This window comes from Halichoerus grypus, chromosome 4, assembly GCF_964656455.1.
Source record: "Halichoerus grypus chromosome 4, mHalGry1.hap1.1, whole genome shotgun sequence".
Taxonomy (NCBI): domain Eukaryota; kingdom Metazoa; phylum Chordata; class Mammalia; order Carnivora; family Phocidae; genus Halichoerus; species Halichoerus grypus.
The window spans coordinates 193,813,033-193,835,455 of record NC_135715.1 but is presented as its reverse complement, the minus strand read 5'-3'; the positions used below and the strand labels follow the sequence as shown (position 1 = coordinate 193,835,455).

Below are 22,423 nucleotides of genomic sequence, written 5' to 3'. Positions count from 1 at the left end.
CAGTAATACCTATCATAACAGGTGTGAGGTGATATACCATTGTGGTTTTGCTTGGCACTTCCCTGATAATGAGTGAGGTTGAGCACATTTTCATATATCTGTTGGCTGTCTTTATGCCTTCTTTGGAGAAATGTCTACTCAGAACCTTTGCCCATTACATACTCAGGTGATTTGGTACTTTGCTATTAAGTTGTAGGAGTTCCTTATGTATTTTGGATATTAACCCTTTACCATATATGTTTTACAAATATTTGCTCCCATTCTGTAGGTTGCTTTTTCATTTTGTTGATTGTTTCTTTGCTGTGCAGAAGCTTTTAGTTTGACTGTTTTTCTTTTGATGTTTGTGTTTTGGTGTCCTACAGAAATCATTGCCAAGACAAATGTCAAGGATTTTTTTACCTATGTTTTTTTCTAGATGTTTTATAGTTTCAAGTCTTACACTTAAGTCTTCAATCCAGTTTGAGTTGATTTTGTTTATGGTGTAAGATAAGAGTCCAATTACATTTTTTTTTTTTTTTTTTTTTTGCATGTGGATATCCAGTTTCCCGGCACCATTTATTAAAGAGACCATCCTTTCCCCATTTTGTATTCTTGGTGCCCTTGTTGAAGATTATTTGAGTACGTATGATCTGTGTGAGTTTAATCCTGGGTTCTCTGTTCTGCTGCACTAGTCACTTGACTTCTGTTTATGGCAATACCATGCTGCTTTGATTACTGTGTCATATAATTTGAAATCAGAAGGGATGATCTAAAGATTGCTTTGGCTATTTGGAGTCTTTTGTGGTATATGTGAATTTTTGGATTTTTTTTTTTTTTCTGTCTTTGTGAAAACACCATTGGGATTCTGGTAGAGATTGCATCTAATGTGTAGATTCCTTTGGGTAGTATAGACATTTTAACAATTAATTTTCCCAATTCATGAACATGGACTATCATCTCATTTAGCTGTGTCATCTTCAATTTCTTTCATCAGTCTGTTATAGTTTTCAGTGTATAGATCTTTCACTTGCTTGGTTAAATTCATTCCTAAGCATTTTATTATTTTTGATGCTATTGTAAATGGGATTGTTTTCTCAATTTTTCCCCTATAGTTCACTGCTAAAATATAGAAACACACCAATGTTTAAATGTTGATTTTGTATCCTGCAACTTTACTGAATTCATTTATTAGTTCTAAGTTTTTTGGTGGAATCCTTGGGGTTTTATATATAAGATCATGTCATCTGCAAACAGAGACAAATTTACTTCTTCATTTCTTATTGGCATACCTTTGATTTCTTTATCTCACCCATTGCTCTGCCTGGGACTCGAGCTCTCTGCTGAGTAGAAGTGGTGAGGGTGGTTTCTCATCTCAGAGGAAAAGCTTTCAGGTTCTCATCACTGAACATGATGCCATCTGTAGGCTAGCCCTGTGTAGACTTTATTATGTTGAGGCAATTTCTTCTGTACAATTTGTTGAGAGTTTTATCATGAATGGGGGTTGAATTTTGTCAAATGCTTTTTCCATGTCTATTGCGGTAATCGTGTGGTTTGTATTCTTCATTCTATCGGGGGCATGCCACGTTGACTGAAGCACGGATGGTGAACCATCCCTGATCATGATGCATGGGCCAACTCATGTGCTCCTGAATTCAGTTGGCTAATATTTTGCTGAAGGGGGAAATATTGGAAAATACACAAATATGTGTAAATTAAACAGCATACTTTTCAGCAACCAATCATTCAAAGAAGAAATCAAAAGGGAAATGAAAAAATCTTGAGAAATTAAAATGGACACTTCTGCTAAACTTAATCTGTCATTAATCCCATTTAATGTAATTTTCTTTTCAAATTGAAGCGTAATCAAAAATTTGAGTTCGATTTGAGTCTTTTTAATATATTTCATGTTTCTTAAAGATTTTATTTATTTATTCATTTGACAGAGAGAGAGAGCACAAGCGGGGGAGCGGCAAGCGGAGGGAGAAACAGGCTCCTTGCTGAGCAGAGAGCCTGACGTGGGGCTCAATCCCAGGACCCTGGGATCATAACCATAGCCAAGGCAGACAGTTAACCGACTGAGCCACACAGGCACCCAATATATTCCATTTTTTGCAAAAAAAAAAAAAAAGTTCAACAGTTTCTCTAGTTTGTTGAACACATGGAATTCAGTCATAATAATTGGGTTAATAGCCTCATCTATGAATCCTATCATCTATATCATATCTGGATGACTTTCCCTTGATGGGGTTTTCTTCTTATGATTGCTCACTAATTCCTGCCTCTTCGTATGTCTGCCATTTTTTTAAGTTGGATGCTGGGCCTTGTGAATTTCCCCTTGTTGGACACTGGACATTTTGTATTCCTTTATGTGTTCTTGAGCTTTGGTCTGGAACAAGACTAATGTACATGGAAAGAATTTGATTGTTTTTGGTGGTCTTGCCTTTAGGATTTTTTTTTTTTTCCAGTACTGGAGTTAATCTGGGATTAATTTTTTCTCATTACTGAGGCAAAAAATTTTAACTTCTACATGAGATGCCTCCTGAATTTGGTGGCTTGCTGGTGACTATTAGGAGCAGACAGTATCCCACTGTCCTGCAGGAGCCCTGGAGCTTGACCCTAGCCCTAACCCCAAGCCCAGCCCTAACCTCAGTCCTGTGGGACACCCTCCAGGCTTCTGAGTCACCCCCTGCCTGGCCTCTGGTGTTTCCTCACAGAAGGTGTTGGAGAGTGCTGAGTTCACTGCTCGGGTGGGACCCTCTGCAGACCTGCAGAGTTCATCTGAGGAGCCGAGTGACATCGGCCCCCAAACTCCCCAGGCAGAAAGCTGGGGTGATGGGAGAGCTTGGCTTGTTATTTTCTCACGCCTGGGGGTGACTGCCATTTATGTCCAAAGCCCAGTGCCTTCAGAACTGTTGTTTCACATTGTTCTGGTTTTTTAAGTTATTTTCAAGGTGGGAGAGCAAACCCAGTCCCCATTATTCCACTATTGCCATAAATGGACATCTGGGTTTTTATGTTAAAAAAAAATTCTTACATTTTATTTTATTTTTTTAAAGATTTTGTTTTATTTATTTATTTGAGAGAGAGAGTGAGAGACAGAGAGAGAAAGCACAAGAGGGGGTAGGGTAAGAGGGAGAAGCAGGCTCCCTACCGAGCAGGGAGCCCGATGTGGGACTCAATCCCGGGACTCCAGGCGCCCCCCAAAAAATTATTACATTTTAGCTAATCATATCAATGTCCACCACATTACATTATCATCATTACAATAATACTGATGTTTTGTTAAGTCCCGTTCTATATTCTAATAAGACTAACTTAAAAATAAATTGCTCAGTTAACTAACAAGGAATCCATTTAGAATAAACATTAAGCAAAGTCAAGTTTTAAAAAAAATTTTTTTCAGTGTTCTTGAATATCTCCCAACTGTGTCAAAATTTACATTTTGAAAATTACACTTGTCCATAAACGTGTTGGAGAAGTCACAGTTTTTACAACTTGCTGTGAAGCCCTCCCTGCACGGCGTCTGGACCGTGTCCTGTGCTCTGTTTCAGGAGGCACGGCCACCAGACAGAGAGGCTTCCTGGGGTGCATCCGGGCCTTGCAGCTGAATGGGAAGGCGCTGGACCTGGAGGAGAGGGCACAGGTCACCCCGGGGGTGGAACCCGGCTGTCCGGGCCATTGCAGCACCTACGGGAGTCTGTGCCACCACGGAGGGCGCTGCCAGGAGAGGCCCCGGGGGTTCTCCTGTGACTGCGAGCTCTCCGCTTTCTCAGGGCCCTTCTGCGCACAGGGTGAGTGTGAGTGCGGGCGCCGCCGGGAGGGAGCCGGCCGGCCTGGGGAGTGTAAATCCTGAATGAAACCTCTTCTGTGCCGCTGTTTGATGAATGTGTTTCAGTTCCTAAATTCCTCTGTAAATCACTTTTTGGCAGCTAATCTCATTTTATTGGAAAGAAATGTGACTCTATTCTTGAAAAGCCAGGGCCAACAACTGTGAAATCTAACATCAATTCTGTGATTTTCTTGAAATGCTGCCTGTGCATCCTAATTCCTTCTACCTCATGCCTGTGCTCTGAGATAATATGTTATTAGAAGTCTGTCCTGTGCAGCCCTGCTTATTTCAATATTATTATTTAAAGTAGTGGCTTCAAGTTGCATGGGAAGAATTTTCCTCCAAAAATGTATTTTATTGGCATAATAAATACATTTCCCATTTATATTAAGATGGCTGAAATAGAGCCTCTTAAACATTTTGCTCCGAGGTTTTTTTTTTTTTTTTTTAAGATTTTATTTATTTATTTATTTGACAGAGAGAGAGAAACAGCATGAGAGGGGATAGGGTCAGAGGGAGAAGCAGGCTCCCCACCGAGCAGGGAGCCCGATGCGGGACTCGATCCCAGGACTCCGGGATCATGACCTGAGCCGAAGGCAGTCGCTTAACCAACTGAGCCACCCAGGCGCCCTGCTCCGAGGTTTATTAATGACCTCTTGTTACAGTGAAAATGACAGAATCTTTTTAGTCTCATTCTGAGAGGTCACAAGCCTCTCATTTTGTTGAAATGACAGCGCTAATTGTAGCACAGACATAATTCTTGGAATGTACTTATGAGGTTTATACTTTCATAGATACTCACAGAATCTAAATAAAATCCATTATCACCAAAATAAATTCTAATGCCTCCTTTCGGGAATCTCTGAGCTGTTGCCTTTTGACCTTAAAAGCCTCCGGGTTTTGGAGCACAAACTTGGAAACCAAATTGGATCAGTTCTTGATTTTCAAAAGAATGAGCTGCCTGGAAATGGCCAGAGCACAGTCACAGAAGCGATATTTGAAGATAAATGTGTGATGGTAATCAGTACCCCCATTCCAGGACATGTTTCACCTTCCCAGGTAAAATCCAACTGGGCACTTGCAGTCACGTTGACAGAGTCAAGTGGCCACACCAGCTCTGCTCCCAGAGCCCCAGGGCAGCAGCTCAGCTGCAGGGAAGGGAAGCCGAGCACTGGACTCAAGGAGACCAGAGTGGATGAGCCCCCAGATTTGCACGTGGTCCCTGCCTAAACCCTTGGTGGGGACCCACTTGTGCAGACTCAGGAAGACCTCCAGAGGCGGCCCAACTGCAGAGATGCAGGGGACGCCTGCTTAGGGAGACAGGACTGAAGTGGGAGTACGGGCATGCTGTCCGTCCACTGCAACAAACAGCAAGCAGCAGCAACCACAGAAAAACAGAAACAAGGACCAACAAAATTAAGAACATTTACAATGAATTATCAACATTGTCGAGTTTTCAAAAAGTACTGAACATGTAAAAAAAGATCAAGAAATTATGTTGCATATTCAGGGGGAAAAATGTAATTAATAAGAATTAACTCTGAAGAGGGCCTTTTTAAAATTTTATTTATTTATTTATTTTGGTTTCATCAGACAAAGACATCAAGTTGTGATTATAACATATTCATCAAAGGGAATAAAATTCAGAGAAACAAAGAAAATAGGTCATCAACAAATAAACAGATATGCAACTTCAACAGAACAATGAAAACCATATAAAAAACTTATAGGAATATTAGAGCAGAAAAATACAATCACTGAAATTTTAAAAAATAATTATAACCAGATGAGCTCAACAGAGGAAGGAACCTGTGAACTTGACAATAAGACAATAAAAAATCATTCAATTGGAAGAATAGAGGGGGGAAAAAATGAAAAAATTTTGAGGAGTCTCAAAATCTTCTGACAATACCAATAATTAAGTATTTTAATTCCAAACAATCTTTGAGTCAAAGGACTCATAAATTAAACTGAAAAATATTTTAATTAAATATAAAAATATACCATATTAAAATTTGAGTTACACAACTAAAGTATTACTTAAGGGGAAATTTATGACTTTATTTTATTAGAAAACAATACAGGTATAAAATCAATTACATAGTTTCCAATTTAGGAATTTAAAGAAAGAACAAAATGAAATCTGAAGAAAGTAGAAGATATAATAAAGATAAAGCAGAAACTAATGAAATAAAAAACAGACAAAAAAATCAATGCAATCATGATTGAAATCACTAGCATTATACAACTACATCAATGCAATTAAAAGCTAATTCATAGAAGAGATCATTAAAATTGAGAAATTTCTAACTAGATTCTCAAGAAAAAAGGAAAAATGACACAAATTATAAATGTTAAAAATAAAAGATACCAAAGCAGATGTTACAAAAATTAAAGGAATAACAATGAAATATTATGAACAGCATTATGACAATAAATTTCCCAACTTATATTAAATGGACACATTTCTTGAAAGACACAAATTACCAAACCAAAGCATAATAGATATAAAATCTTCATAACCTATAACTACCACAGAAATTGAATTTCTAATTAAAGATCTTCCCACAATGAAAATTCCAGGACCAGAAGGTATTTGCTAGTAATTTCTACAGGAAAAGATAATTCCAGTCTGATGCAGGCTGTTAGAGGACAAAAAGGAGGAGAGAATATTTTCCAATGCAATCCATGAGCCATCTAAGTCTGACACTAAAATCAAGCAAAGACTTTACAAGAAACCAAACAAACAAAAAAACTACAGAAATACACTCATGAATACTGACACAAAAACACTTAATACCAAATGAGCAAATCAAATCAAACAATAGAAAAGAAATATGAATAAGTGGGATTAATCCAAAAGGTATGATGCTGATTTAAGTTTTAAAAAAAATCTCAAGAAAGTCATTATATCAACAGAATAAAAGAGAAAAACAGATAAGTTTCAAAATATACAGAAAATGCATTTGACAAAATTCACTATGAAATCTAAGAATATAAGGTAAATTTCCCAACCCAACAAAGGATACCTAACATCATATCACTAAGATATTTAGTGGTGCAAGACAGAATGTTTTCCCTATGAGACTGAAGAAAGCAAAGATTTTTATTCCCATCACTTCTTTTCACTATGCTTGAGGTCTTAGCCATTGCAATAAGACAAGAAAAGGACATAAATATTGTACATATTAGAAAGAAGAAATAAAACTCTCTTTAATCATAGAGGATATAATTATCTATATAAAATATAGAGAGTTCATAAAAATCTGCTAGAATTAATGAGGGAGTTTAGTAAGGTCACAGAATACAAGGTCGGTATTATAAAATTCAACTTAATTTTTATGTACTAGTTATGAACAACTGGGACAAATTTAAAAATAAAATTGTATTTGCAATAGAATCCAAAAAAATGAAATATTTACAGATAAATAGAACAAATAAGTGTAAGATCTCTACACTGAAAATTACTAAAAGAAATTAACATCTAAAGAAATGGATGAATATGCCACGTTGATGAACTGGATCACTCATTATTATTACTATATCATTTATCCCCAAATTGATCTATGGATTCAGCACTCCCCCCAAAATTTCAGCAGAATTGTAAATTAATTCTAAATTTTATATGGAAATGCATAAGGCCTTGGATTTCCAAAGTATTTTAAAAAGAATAAGTTATGGTGAAAAGAATAGAGAATCCATAAATGGGTTGACACTTAACTCACACTATATATAAATATTAACTTGAGGCAAAAATAAAAAATTAAAAAACATAATGTATGATTCCACTTATATGAAATTCCAGAATTAATTTAGAGTAACAGAAAGCAAATCAGTGGTTGCCTGAGCATGGGGCCTAAGGAAGAAACTGACTGCCAAGAAGCGTAAAGGGCAGAAGAAAATTGGAAATGTTCTGAATATGGACTGTGGATGTTGCTTTGTGTGTGCTCATCTCCTAAAACTCTGCAAATTTTACATTTTAAGTGGGTGTGTTTATTGCTCCTAGTTATACCTCATTGAGCTCCACTAAAAAGGTATTTTTCCCCTTCTGTATGGCTCTGTATCCATATCCACTAAGTGCCACCTGAAGGTCCTCTTGCAGGCAAACATTACCTTAGAGGTTGACCTCGTGAATGAGAAGGAAACAACTCTGAGGTGGTCTGGGAGTGGCTGTGTGAGGTGGTGATGCGATGGCCATGCTGGGAGGGGGGCACCTGCTGTGGCCATGGAGATGCACAGACTCCCAACAGTTAAACCACCCATGTCCTGCCCCCAACCACATGCACACATACATGTAGGGCCCCATCTTATGTAGAAGGCCAAGGACACACTCTCATAAACTGTTTAGGGAGGATCTTGGACAGTTTCTGGCCCCTGCACCACTTCCCTCTCTCAAATTCACAGTGATGCCACCGACACAGCTTTCCTTTTCCTGTAAAATATTGATACGAGCTGACACTTGTTGGTGGTCATTGGTGGGCAAGTGGCCTTCCACTTCCATCTTTCATCATTGCTGGGCAAGACTGCTACCTGCAAAGCAAAAGACTAACACCAAGGAAAATGCAGGAAGGAAACAGCTCAAGCAGATGTCTGTGCCTGTTTAGGCCACGTTCCACTGAGGAAGGAGCAGAGGTAGTTTTAACGCTCACACTTACTGAGGGCTGCCCTAAAGCCCCAACAACCAACCGTGCTATTCATTTCTGAGATGTGTGAGTGCTTGTTACATCGTTCTCTGCTCTTTTATTGATTAAAATGTCCTGGAAATTAGAATACTTCAAATGTCCATAAGTATACCTAAAATTAGCCCTCAATCTTTTCTAACATAAACATATGCCTATCATTTCAGAGATTTCTGCACACTTTGGAGCTGGGTCCTCAGTGACTTACAATTTTCATGAATTTTATCCGTTAAGTACAAACTCCAGCCCCCATGCTGCTTCATTTCATGGGGACATGACTTTAGCTAGAGAGATGATCACATTCAGTTTCCAAACACTGCAAACCCCGAGCCTGCTGCTCTACGTGGACTCCTTCTACAATGAATACCTCTCTGTTATCCTGGCCAAAAATGGTGAGTCTCATTTGAGTGTTAGAAACGTAAACTGTGTCATTAGTACTGTGCAGGTGGACTGTTCAGTGTCCAAGGCTCTCAGGCTGGAAACGAGGAAAAACCTTCATACTCTGCAAATGCCAGTTTGTTTTATTTTGCTTTGTTTTCCAGAACTACGAAAATATTGTTTCAGATGTATCATTTCAGTAATTATATTAAGATTCTTCTAGAAAATTTTTGATGAATTTGCATATCTCAGGTAAACAGAAATGTTATTATCACTGGAAGCTCTTCATTGGAAGTATAATGTGTCCAGTTATATGTAGAAAATATTTCCTCCTTCTAAGCAAAGGGAAGAAGAATTAAGGTGGGTGTTAACACAGTAAGATCATGCAAAAATGACTGTCCATGAGCACCACATAAACCTTGGGTTTTACTCTGTCCGTGGTTCTGAAGTTAAATTTTCCATATCCACTTGAAAATGGAAGGTACAATTACACCAATCGGCCAACAACTATGCTTCCAGTGGGGAAATAAAGCACAGCTTTAGGCGTTTCAAATAGAAAGTCAGGGCACTAATTCAATATCTGGGAAAACTTGCAAATCTCTCTGGCTGGCAGGATTTGGGCAGAGCCCACGTGACGGGTAGAAGCATGAAGCTGCACCTTTGTGGAGCAGGTCACACTGAGCCATGGGGATCTTGTGTCCTACAAAGAGCTTATTACTGTATTTCACTTCTGCATCATGCCTGCAGATTTTAGAAATAAAACCTCCAGTGTGTGCATAAACAAATAGATTTGTTTATATAAAAACAAAAATAAACAACATGCTGCCAAGCACCTCAAATATGACCCCAAGTAAGAATGGTGGCAGACTTAAGCTACAAACCACCTGAATGGCAGGAACATTTCATCATCTCGTAGGAAGGAGCCCTGGGAAGGGCACAGTGGGCTCCCCACTGGTGAGAAAGCAAGGAGAATTAACCCTAGGGGTGCCTTTGGTCGAGTTCACTTCCCACTGGTCAGCCTCACCATGTGTAGTATCTTCCGTGGCCCCTCAGGCCTCCAATAGCCCCTGGCTGCATGACAGCTCCCAGGACCAGCCACACTCTCTTGTAACTCACATTTCGGATTTGGGAAATAAGACCAAAGAAGACCAGACTAGGAAGACAGAAGCTTCAGCATTCCTTAATGCTCCTTTTGCAAAGATGGAGCAGAATTCAGACATTAGCATGTGATAGAGTGGGTGCTTTCTTTCAGAGAATTGAGAATTGTGGGAAAGAGCACTCTTATTAACACTTTATCTTGAGTTAAAAATGGTGTCATCAGAATGGAGACCAGCCAGATACTTCACATGAACTGTGAATAGACTCAAAGCGCAAAATGTTGTTCCTAGAAGCAATGGAATATTAATCACTTCTCTGGAGTATAGAAAGGCAGCTTTTAAAACATTTTGTTGTTTAAACATCCTATTTTTTTCTATTCTAGGGAGTTTGCAGATTAGGTACAAGCTAGATCTACATCAGGATCCTGACGTCTTTAACTTTAACTTCAAGAATATGGCGGATGGGCACCTTCACCACATGAAGATCAACAGAGAGGAAGGAGTGGTCTTCGTAGAGGTAAGAGCATCATCAGCCAAACAGTAATTAACCTCCTACTTCCCCACCTGCTATGTGTCACTTACAGTAATATTTTGATAATGAAGCATAATACAAAGGTTCCTTCTCTATGTTAATCTCTCATGTGCTGCACACAAGAAATCATAGGCCAGGATTTTTATTTATTTAGTAATGGAAACCTGCCAAATACAGTATAAAATTTAATTACTTAAATTTTCCCTCATTTATTTTAATTGACTTGTTATGAAATATTGTCTATGGTAACAGGTGGAGTATTTATAAATGATTCTCCAGTGGGAATCCACAAGAGTACAAATGTTATGACAATTAAGGATATGATTTATATAAAATACAATTATGAATAAAATGTGCATAACTAACAAAATAGATCTGAGTCATTGTAGAGTAAGTGAAATTACATACTGTCTGCACTTCTGAAGAAAAACATTAGTGTATTTGCTCTCTACGTGGAATAACCTACTTTGGCTTTTACTCTTTAGGTTTTATTTTGAGATATGTAAAAGCTTTGGATGTTTGCATCTTTTTGTGGGTTCTACCAAATATAGGTCATTCATCTTGTGTCAGGAAGCGATAAGGACCCTGCAGAACACAGGGGGCAGGGGGTGGGGGTGGGCAATGGAGATCTGAGACACCATGAAAATTGCTCATGAACTAGCACTTCACTGTCAGATGACGAGTTTCTTAACATGGGGTTTTTCCATCAGGTGTAACCCTACGTTCCTTTTCTAGTGGATCATTTCCATTCCATGGCCTCCCTTTGCTTCTTGCCATGTTACTGACAACTGACACATGTGTTGGTGTTTGCTTCTCGTGAGGCAGGTGGACCAGAAAGCCCGGAGCCAAGTGAGCCTGTCCTCTGGCACAGAATTCAACGCCGTCAAATCCCTCGTGCTGGGCAAGATCTTAGGCAAGTAGACGCAGGGCTCCCCACCCTGTGCCCCCTCCCTGGGTCACAGAGTCATGCCACTAACACAGAAGCAAGCTCCTTGTTTTATTTTCATTAGATCATTCATGCCGATCAAGGCAGAAACCCTACTGGATCTGGGCTGCCCATAATCATGAGAACACACTTCCCACAGACAAGCAAGTAAACAGCGTTGAGAACAGCTACACACTCTTGTCCCTTGTTCTGTCATTAGCACAAGGACTGTAGAGACTTTCTGACCTCAAAGAAGGATATTGGTCCAAACAGACACAGAGTCCGTAGGTCCAGAACCCTACCCAGGATGACGTGTAAGGGGGTCTGTAGAGAGCACACGTCTGTGGTCCGTGTGCTCATGATGGTGGCCGGGCGGTGGTGCACGGATGCTCCTTGCCTGGCTACCACGCTTGCCAGAAGAGCGTTTCATGCAGCCTGGTCTCCTCGGCCACAGCCTGGGCATCAATGCAGAGCAGGGGCATCTAGGGGTTGGGTGGGCACGCTTTCCATCCCCGCCTTGTCCCCAGGTATTCAAGTGAAAGCAGGTAAGACTTAGGAAGGTTTGCTTTTAGTTATGAACTGTAAACACCATGTATTTTCACATATTACTTTGGGAAATGCTCTCCAGTTTGTTTCCTATCCCTCGTCTTGTTTTGGCACTAACGGGATAGACTTTATCCAAGGTAATGATTTTTTCATCGCTTCCTCTTTTGCATCTATATTCCTGAGTCTTTCACATTTTCCTCATATGTAATTTCAAAGTCCTGAGCATGCGAGTGTACACATGGGTAGACGATAAAAGTATAAATCACTGAAAAGGATGATAGCTAGGTTTTTAACTCTGTGTTAATGAGTTAATATGTTTTCCAACACTATGTTGGCCATTAAAAGGATGCATTCCCATTCTTCAGTCAACATGGAAAATGTCATGAATTGTAATGTTCTAACAGGTTGTTCTATTTAATAGAAGAAAAGTAACATGTGAAAAGTCCTATTTATATAGTGCAAGTTTAATTGAAAATCCAAACCGAGCCAGATAGATAGAGCCTGGTTTGAATATTACATATATATATATATAATATATATATAATTTTCAGTTAAACTTGCATTATATGAGAAGGCAAATTTTACATAAATGCACATATATTTTATACATACATATAAAACTTAATTTCAAGATAAATCTATAATGACAAAGTTGATTTAAACTGGTGATTCTGAACGCTTGGTTAAAATGCTGATGATCCCGTAGCAGATAAGCAGATTGTGTGTGGAGCTCTGATGGTGTCCAGTCCACGCTTCGGGAACAGGGCCGGGCCTCCCACAGAACACACCAACGACTAAGCAGAGTCATTGTTTCTCATCCCAAGCCCACAGTCCGACGATCACTGACTGACCTCAGAGCATCCCAGGTGGTCAGCACGCGTCGAAGACCCCCACCCCAGGGTGGCTACGCCCTAGCAGGAGGGTCCCAGGACACAGGGCACGTGTACAGGACAAGCGTGGACACTGCAGTGTGGACACAGCATCCACACTGCAGAAGACTTGAGAAGTGGACAAACATTTGAAGAAGGGGAGAGTCACCCACAGCTTCGGGCTGGATGTGACTGAGTGTTGGGCTCTAGGACAGGGGTCGGGGAGAACAGACCACATAGGACCTTGTGGGCACCACAATCCAAGAACAGACTTTACTCCCATGAAACGTGGCGCTGCTGAGTCCGTGGTCTGACCCTGCTGCTGGGGCGAGGGAGACGGGCCCCGTCGGAGATGCTGGCCATGACCCACACTGACAGCAAAGAGAGGGAGAGGAGGGGAGGCGGGAGCACTCCTGATGGGGGGCAGGGCAGGTGAGGCCCAGCTCTGCACCTGCTGGAACTGGGGCGTCCGTCAGACGCTGGCGTAGTCGAGCGGGGCACACGGCCACTGGTGTGTGGGATGCCTGTCCTTCTCAGTCCGCAGGGCAGAGGGGAGATTGGCTGATACGTGGACTTTCATTTCCTCCCTGATAGCAGTATGCATTTTATTCCATGTTCAAAACTATGGCACCGAATCCGTCTTTAGTCCTAAACAATCAAAAGCCCACGGACTGTCCCACCCTCTCCTGCTCGACAGCCCCAGCTGGGGGCCGTCTGGACCCCAGGGACCCCGCTGTGTGGGAGGTGGAGCAGACCCAGGCCCCATCCTGTGCCCCACTGAGCTTGTCCCCTGGCCCTGTGGCTAGTTACTGGTTTTGCCTGAACTAAGTGAGCAGCTGATAATCCCAGAGATGTCCAGGTTCTGCAACCCAAGCCCGGGCCGAATTTTTGTTGAATTGCTGCTTTCCACACTTGGGGGGACGGAGGCAGTCTTCTTCCAGTGAGCGGAGCGATCACCCATTGAGAGAGCACATACTGACCGCCTCGCTCCAATACATTACTGCAGCCACTATGCAGACGTGGCCCCAAACACACAAATTCCTGTCCTCAAAACTCCACAGCCTAAGCTCAAACAGGGAGTATGCAAATACGTTAACAAAGTTCATACACGTTAAGCATTGTTTAAAAACACTGACAAGAGGTTTTTTTTTATTTTTTTATTTTTATTTTTTTTAATTTTATTATGTTATGTTAATCCCCATACATTACATCATTAGTTTTTGATGTGGTGATCCACGATCCATTGTTTTCGTATAACACCCAGTGCTCCATGCAGTACATGCCCTCCTTAATACCCATCACCGGGCTAACCAATTCCCCCTCCCCCCTCCCCTCTAGAACCCTCAGTTTGTTTCTCAGAGTCCATCATCTCTCATGGTTTGTCTCTCCCTCCGATTTCCCCACCTTCATTTTCCCTTCCTTCTCCTAATGTCCTCCATGCTATTCCTTATGTTCCACAAATAAGTGAAACCATATGATAAAATACACCTTATGTTCAAAAGCAACATTGAAGTTGGTGGACAAAGAGGCCCCGTGACGTAGCAAAATGTTGTTTGACCTGTGGCCCAGGTCACACGGAGCGCAGTGAATGAAAGCAAGATGCAGTACATCCCTTCAATCACGTGGGAAAGAACTTTGGGGCGGAACAGAACGTATTGATGCTTCCACACGAATTCCATGTCCATCAGCATATTATTCAGGCCCTAAAGTACAGCTGACGCTCAGGCCAAGCAGTGGAGTTTACAGCCGAAGCAACAGGGAGTCATGAAATTTGAAATAAAAATTCATTTACCGTATGCCCGAGGGCACAGATTCTGACCAAGGTCTAATGACACTTTCCACGTCTTGATAGTTTTATTTGAAGATTTGTCTTGCCAGAAGCCGAATAAAACTTCCAAAGCATTCTGCGAGCTCTGTGTTCTGGGCGGGCAGCACGAGGGGCCTCGTTACAAGGGCTCCCGGGGTGGGCCACAGGGCACTCACTCCCAGAGACACGTCCAACACCGAGGGGAGATGCCAGTGTTTCTCCCGGAGCCCAGCAGTTCCTGCTTCAACCATACCCTCCGCCAACACTGGGTGAGCGTCTCCAGTGTGGATTTTAGTGGCAGTGTCCCCATCCGGCGACCCGAGTCATCCTCGTGCGCGCTGGGGCATCCTGGACAGAACCGTCCAGGGTCCTCATTGGTTAAAATACGCATCTAAGTGTTACCTCTCTGACGGGCTTCACTTGATGGTACGCGCTCTGGTCACATTTTCTCAGATTCCATATGATCATTTCAGAGTAAGAAGCCTTTAAAAGTCAACTCTTTAGAGCTCAGATTTTATAGCTCTGAATATGATCAAGAATGTGCGCGTGACGCACGTCAGCTCTGAAAACGCTCTCCCTTAGTCGGAGTGTTAAGTAGGTGATGCTGAGGAACGTCGGTCATCAGGATCCTGTCCATGCTGAGTACGTGAGCCATAAAACAAACAGCAAAATCTAACAAACAAACAAAAGACTAACTCTTCGGAAGGGAAGGCGGTCTCCCCACCGGGAGGTTGGAGTAACGAGAAAATGCGGTCTGCAGTGGTCCCAGCCCAGGACGGTCACGCTCCAAGCCCAGGGCGCCCCATGGCGGTGTGTGGCACCGTGAGCAGGCGCCGACCCTGCCTCTTCAGGTGTCCACAGAGCCTGCCTCCTGCACACTGCAGACGACCGAGCCCCGTCAGCTCCTTCAGAAGAAACCCCATGGAGAGGACGCACCAGGATGTGGAGGATGGACTTGAAAGTGTGCCCTGGGCACAGGGACTTCGCCCGGGCTCCTCGGCCCAAATGGGAGCTGTGGCCGGGAAGCCCGAGCTCCTCTGTCTGCTGGTGTGGGGCCAGCTACCTGCCCTCCCTGGGCTCTGGTTACTTATCTGTCAAATGGGATAATCAGGCTGAAATCTCAGCCTCAGAGGCTGTTAGGAGCACTCAGAGCAGTGACAGGTGCTTCCATGGATTATCTAAATTTTCACAGAATAAGTAAAAATCAGGGTAGATTATTTCTAAGATTCTTCTCAAAGATTAAATCCTATAATATAAACAGCTAGCCATTTGAGATAACAGATACCCAGAGGTCTTCAGAACTGTGAGATAATCTGCCTACTGTCCCTGGAGTTTCATGGCTCCAAGCGAACGATACTCTGATGCGTTCCACATGTCTCCGTTTAACCGTAGGTCCGTCGGGACAGCCATGTTTCCTGAACCCATTAAGTATGACATGCACAGAGAAAAGTGTAATATTCTCAGTGCACAGCTGGGAGAACCTGGACAAAGGGAACTCAGTTTGATCAAGAAGAGAAGGTGACCAGTGTCCAGCAACCCCCTGAGGGTCCCCAGCCGGGGGCAGCGCAGACACGGCCCGCCCGTCTCCAGACTTAACAGGGAAGGGCGGCGCCCTGTGTGTGTGTGTTTCGTGTCCGATTTTTTCCTTCCGCTTTAATGCCCGTGAGCGGAACCCCTCAGTCTTTTGTTGGCTGGGCTTTGGCAGAGGGGACGCCGGAAGCCTCAGCTGCTGCCTTTGTAATCACACGCTCCAGAAACGCTCCTCCCAGGGCACGCTCTCCACACGACTTCCAAGGCCTAGAACCTGGTTTTTCTTCCAGACCTTTCCTGGAAGGATTTGTTCTTCAGAACAGTGGGAGCTGCTGCTTTCAGGAAACACAAGGCTAACTGATAAACAGGCAAAACTACCTAAGAATCTAACTGGCTGGGAGTTCTACAACCTGAGATTTCAGAAACTTGATTTTGTCTCAAGAATTGGATTTAGAGTTTGTTCTTGAGAGAGAAGATTGTACAATAGCAAAATTTAAAATAACGCAGCCAGTTCTCCCGAAAATCACAGAGCAGAGTAAATGCCGGGGACCCCACACCCATGCTCCAGCCCTGACTCTCGCCGACTCTAGCAGGCGATCACTGCCCACCACTCCCCCTTCTCCCTCCCTGGGGCCCTTCCCCACTGCACCTACCATCAGCCTGGTCTCTCAGGAGAGCAAACGACACCGAGGATGGCCAGCGGAGCTTCGTGTGCACATTTCTCTGAAAACACACACATATAGGGCAGGTATGTGCACACGCAAAAGACACATTAAGGATGAAAACGGTTAAAGCTAAAGAAAGCATTCATGGTGCAGCTCTGGGCATCCACAGGGAAGATGCCTGTTTGGTCCTCTTGTGGCACGACTGTTAGGCCAGCCTGGCGAGCTAGCAGGCAGGGTGGGGATGAGGCCAGCTTCTGTGGGCATCTCCTCCTGGGCTGGAGGGAACCTGGACCAGCACGGAGAAGGCCCGGCTGTGGGTCCCGGAACACCGAGGGGCCTGAGCTTGTCTCCAGGGGTCCGGCAGGATGCATCCAGAGCAGAGGCAGCTGAGGATCTTTGCAGCGACGCTGCCAGCCAGGGTGTCACATTCCGGAAATACAACCCCACACCCCAGGGGCTCTGACAGAGGGAGAGAGAGGGCGGAACACCCACCACTGTCCCTGCAACATGGAGCTGTCCGAAGGACAGGCGCCGCTTGCGCACACTTGGAAGAACGAGATTTGAATCGGGAGAAGCTGTGGGGACTCCAGCTGCAGAGTCGGCGATGACCCCAAGCACAGCTGAGTCCCTGCTGATGCTGGAACTCGAGCAGAAACCCGCAACCACTGGCCAAACCACAGAGGTGTTGGAGGAAGCCCCCAGAGGATTGCTCTGATGCTCATCTGTAAACTGAAGGGAGCCCGGGGATGAGGAGGGGGGACCACAGCCGGGAGCAGCGAACCTTCACGTAAGAACAAACTGCTTGGAGACACGACCTACACGTGCTAAATAAAGATCCTGCCGTGTCCCTGCCCCATACCGTGCCCACTACGTGTGCTCACTCCCCACGCCCCACAAACGCGCCCCATTAACCGCCCGCCCACCACCCGCACCCCACTAACCGCACTGTCTCCTGCAGAGCCCGGCGGCCACGTGGATGAGGACACCAAGCAGGCTGGCGCTCGAGGCTTCTCCGGCTGCCTCTCCGCCCTGCAGTTCGAGCGCGCGGCCCCGCTGAAGGCTGCGCTGCACCCCGGGCGCTCCGGGCGCGCCTCAGTGCAGGGGCCGGTGGCCTCGTCGGAGTGCGGGGCCGGACGAGGAGGCAGCGCGGCGCCAGAGCACACGCACGCGGGAGCAGGTGCGCGCCCTGTGCCGGCCACAGCGAGCCCCCGGGGCCGGGTGGGCCTGCCCTCAGCAGGGGCCCCTGAAATCTCAACCCGCAGCTCCCTTGACCAAGTCTTCTTCTTTTTTTTTAAGATTTTATTTATTAATATACGTTAGAGAGCTTGTGTGAGCGGGGGAGGGTCAGAGGGAGAGGGACTCTCTAGTCGACTCCCCGCCGAGCGCAGAGCTGATGCCGGGCTCGATCCCGCCACCCTGAGTCCAGGACCTGAGCCGAAAAAGAGCCCAACGCTCAACGGGCTGAGCCACCCAGGCACCCCATCCAATTAAAGCATTCTTAATGCAGACTGACAATTCTAAAGTTAAAACCACACAAATTCCACTTTTGCAAGATAATTCCTCTCAGGCTTGTGTTCCTTTCTCCCTGCAGAACGTCCTGGCGTGGTGGAGGAGGGGAGACCCATGGCTGGCGAGACCCACGGACACTCGGCACTGATTGGAGGTGCGTTCCTGGCTCACCGGCCGCGGGGATCTAGGCTGTGTCTACACTAGCAGAAGATCCAGACTCTCCTATCTCCCAGGAACTGCCTGTTTAGCTCAGTCCTGGGGAGTCTGACCTTCTCTGATGTCATCTTCCCAAAGCCAGCCCCATAGGAGACTGTCCATATATGTAATTGATGATTTCATCGGGGGCCCATTAAGGAATTACTGTAAACACATCTAACAATGCAGAGGTCTGACCTCGCGAACAGGCCCCGGCTCCCCAAGGGTGTGCAGCAAATTTGAGGAAATGGGTTTTCGGGCCGTGGACCCAAGCTGGCCTCTGCTCGGGGTCGTGGAGATGTAGTAGGGGCCTCATTCTCCGTCTGTGGTGTGTTTGGGGAGCTTCGCGTGGCGCGGTTTAGGTACCGTCCCAATGCACACATCACTGTGGGTTGTTTTTATGAAGAAAACATTAGGCTAATAGTGTTGGATCCCAACTTTTTTTTTTTTTTTTTAAAGATTTTATCTATTCATTTGAAGAGAGAGACACAGCGAGAGAGGGAACACAAGCAGGGGGAGTGGGAGAGGGAGAAGCAGGCTTCCCGCCGAGCAGGGAGCCCGATGCGGGGCTCGATCCCAGGACTCTGGGATCACGACCTGAGCCGAAGGCAGACGCCTAACGACTGAGCCACCCACATCACTGTGGGTTGTTTTTATGAAGAAAACATTAGGCTAATAGTGTTGGATCCCAACTTTTTAGCTGAAGAGGTAGAACCATCATTTTCAGATGAAATCATGGTGAAAATATATACCCAAAGCTGACATAAAAATCAAGCATTACCTAGCTCCTGATACCTGTCCTGCAGTGTCCTCCCAGCACCTCGGGGACACTCTGCCAGGTCTGCCGTGGCCTTTCCTGTCCCCAGCAGCACTGTTGGGACCCGGGCTTCGCTGGGCCTCAGTCCCAGCCAGACCCCTCCCTGCAAGCCTAGGAAAGAGTGCTCACTCTTATTCTTGTTCCTTCTATCCTGCAACTCTCATTTGACATCTCGTTCTCAGGGGTGTGATCGTGTGCATGAACACTTGGCCTTGATATAGCTCGGTGTTCTGGGATCTGCATAAGTACTTGCACTGAAAAGCTTTCTAAAATCATGGATTTCTCCCACTTAGAGATTTGATTAAATTTGTCTAACACGCAAAAGGTTGAGAACCACAGGCTTTGGTGTTAATCATCAAAACGTTTCCAAGTGGAGATCTCAAATACCTTGGTGTCTATAAATTCCCATATTCAGTATATTCCTATGAAAAATTTAGTGACAGAGACCATGCACACGTGTGTGTACATAGAGATCTCACATACGGCTATAAATCACTATGCCATATTCAAGTTATTTCAAAATAATTTTTTACAAAGGTGTACAATTCAGTTTCCTTAACAAAAACATTAGGCGCTTTGTGAAGAAATGGTGCAGTCTATACTTTGAGAATAATCTGAGCCTGTCTCCTTACTGACGAGCATCTGGTCTGGGAGACACAGTGCATTTACTTCTGGACTCAGTAAATGAGATCTAATCCTAAACTGATGGTGCAGGAACAAGATAAGCAATGTGCAGAAGGTTGGGAGAAGGCCACGTGCCCCCTGACCGAGAGCCCCTACAGCTCAGGGTCCCCAGTTCACAGTAGAGGCCTGCGGTGGGACATGGTCGGGTGTGGGCCCTGAGCAGGGACGCCGGGCTGGGGTGCACTGGGCACACTGGCCGTCCCAGCCCTGACTGTTTCCCTCGCCCCCCCACCAGGCGTGGTAGCCGTGGCCATATTCGTCCTGCTCTGCGTCGCTGCCGTGGCCGTCCGCCTGTACCAGCAGAAGAGCTCGTGCTCAACCACGGAGCTGGACGGACCCAGGAAGCAGGGCAGCTCCGTGGCCATGCCCAGTTGTGAGCTCGGTGGGCCGGACGCCGTGGGTGGGGACCAGCAGGCGGGCTTCTGAGTGGGAGCCGGGCTGAGCAAGCTCTCCCTTGATCCAACGTCCTCACTGCAGACCTCAACTGCCAGAAGTCACCTTGAACCACGCAGGGCACCAGGCCGACTCTCGGGGTCCTCAGAGGCCTTGTCCCATGGATGACTCCTCAGCCCCCATTTGTGTCAGCGCGCTTACGTCTCCACGATTCCGGTATCGTCTCGTCCGTGTTAGTTCTGATGCCGTCGTGTTTGGTGGACTGGAGTTAGCTGCTTAGCGCCTGGGGTTTTGAAAGGGAAGCTCGCTTGGGCGGTGGGGAGGCCTGGCCTTGCCGCGCGTGAAGCTGTGCTCTGTGACCGGTGCCGACTTCAGTGAACCGAACGTGCTTCTGCCCGTGCTCGCTGAACACTCCTGTCGGCCGTGAGCATAGCCACGTGGCCAAAACCAGACAGCCTTCTGCCTTCGTCTCTGCTGGTCCGGTTGACGCGAAGCACTGTTCCCTAGAGAGACTCTCATTTGCGTTCTCCTGTTGGAATGTGCACAGTGAGTGTGGACGCGCCTGGCCCTAGCTGCCGTCTGCCGGAGCCCACCGCACGTGTCCCTGGAGGCCCACGCCTGGCAGCGCCCTGACTCAGACGATCTCGTAGAGGATGTTTTTTTAAGTTAAAACGGAAGAGCAGATAGAACCACAAATTCTTACTGTTGAAATGTATTTTTATTTGCATCTGCAATACCTAAATAGTGCATTATAGTAAATTTATTTCCCTAAATGCTTGGGTGATCATGTCAGTTTTCTTTGTGGTGGTAAAATCCTGCTGTTGGTTTGACGCTTGTTAGCCTGGCGTATTCCTCTGATGGTCTCACCGACTCTCCTCGCCGTCCTGAGACTCAGCCATGGAGATTCTTCCTCACATGTTAGAAAGCAAACCCATCTATGTGTCAAATTTCCTTCCTAAAATGTCGGGCACAAATTTCTGCATGCTGTGCTTACGGGTCGCGATGGCCTAGGCATGTTGGACTGTGGGCTGGAACCATGCCCTGACCTGGACAACCGAATAACCCTGAAATCCACCGTTCTAGCCTCACTTCCAGGACGTGGACATCCGTTTCTTAGCGTTCCCAGAACCAACGGGACCATCTTAGGGTGCAGCCCAGGAAGGAACAGATGGCAGACTATTCCAGGGAAACTGGCCGGGAGTTACTTTCGGAGCCCTGAGAGAGGAACGGTGGCCGGGAGCCTCCAGGTAGGTCCCGTGCTCCCCACTCACCACGGCCCGGGTCCCTGAGCATGCCCACGCCAGAGAAAGGGGGCGATGCCTGGCTTCTTCAGTCCACCTCACATCTGCTTTCTGTCTCTTCCTCCACAGTAGCCAGACCTTACTTCCTCTGCTGAAAATCCTCATCCTTTCCTATGTGACCCTGTTGATGTTTTTTCTATAAATCCAAGGTTCTCAATTCACTCGGTAGCTGACGAAGGGCAAGTGTTGGTGAGCGGGCACACATTTCCCCCGTGAGATGGACAAGGAGGACCAGAGAGATGCTGAGTCTGATCACGCAGAGCTGAGCGCAGACCCGTGGTGCCTTGGCCACATTTACAAATGAGGGGGACTCACTGGGGACCTGGTGTCTCGGTGGACAGAGGGGGCCGCATGCCCATCACGGCCCACCTCCCACAAAAGCACAAGCCTACGTCGTGTGTCCTCACTGTCCGTCCTCAGTTTATAAACTCTGCCTTCTTGTTTGTTGATAGAATGGGACTTTGGAAATAAAGTGAGGAATATATTTTTATTTTAAGGGAATTCATATGATGTTTTATAATTATGAAATCAGAGTTTTGTAACAGTAGAAACAGTGTAGGTGTGTGCTTCCCACACTTCATGCAGGGCCCAGCATCGCTGTTCTTTGCAAATGACTGCTGCCGTCACCGAGCTCAGTTCTCACTGGGAACGGCTCACACGGGAAGTGTGAGGAGGGGGGAAGGGCTCC

At 45.4% G+C, this 22,423-nt stretch overlaps 2 protein-coding genes across 2 annotated transcripts in view; both read left to right on the top strand.

Moving 5' to 3' along the window:
• LOC118529503 (contactin-associated protein-like 4) overlaps positions 1-11,415 on the top strand; it is a 144,486-nt gene extending 133,071 nt beyond the window's left edge. Inside the window, exons 18-21 of the mRNA XM_078070040.1 lie at positions 3,531-3,770; positions 8,655-8,879; positions 10,346-10,479; positions 11,320-11,415. Of these exons, the coding sequence (XP_077926166.1) occupies positions 3,531-3,770; positions 8,655-8,879; positions 10,346-10,479; positions 11,320-11,415 (695 nt within the window). The remainder of the gene's footprint in view (positions 1-3,530; positions 3,771-8,654; positions 8,880-10,345; positions 10,480-11,319) is intronic.
• Positions 11,416-11,726: 311 nt separating this feature from the next.
• On the top strand, positions 11,727-22,206 carry LOC144381547 (contactin-associated protein-like 4). Its single transcript, XM_078070039.1, has 5 exons — positions 11,727-11,733; positions 11,947-11,964; positions 17,795-18,013; positions 18,428-18,499; positions 20,277-22,206. Exons 1-5 carry the CDS (start codon positions 11,727-11,729, stop codon positions 20,465-20,467), a joined length of 507 nt encoding a protein of 168 aa, XP_077926165.1. The 3' UTR covers positions 20,468-22,206.
• Positions 22,207-22,423: the final 217 nt, after the last annotated feature.

Excerpts from the sequence above, each read along its gene's own strand:
- LOC144381547 (XM_078070039.1), top strand. Across the intron at positions 18,014-18,427 it reads GCACACGCACGCGGGAGCAG|AACGTCCTGGCGTGGTGGAG; the intron begins GTGCGCGCCCTG and ends TTCTCCCTGCAG. Across the intron at positions 18,500-20,276 it reads ACACTCGGCACTGATTGGAG|GCGTGGTAGCCGTGGCCATA; the intron begins GTGCGTTCCTGG and ends CCCCCCCACCAG.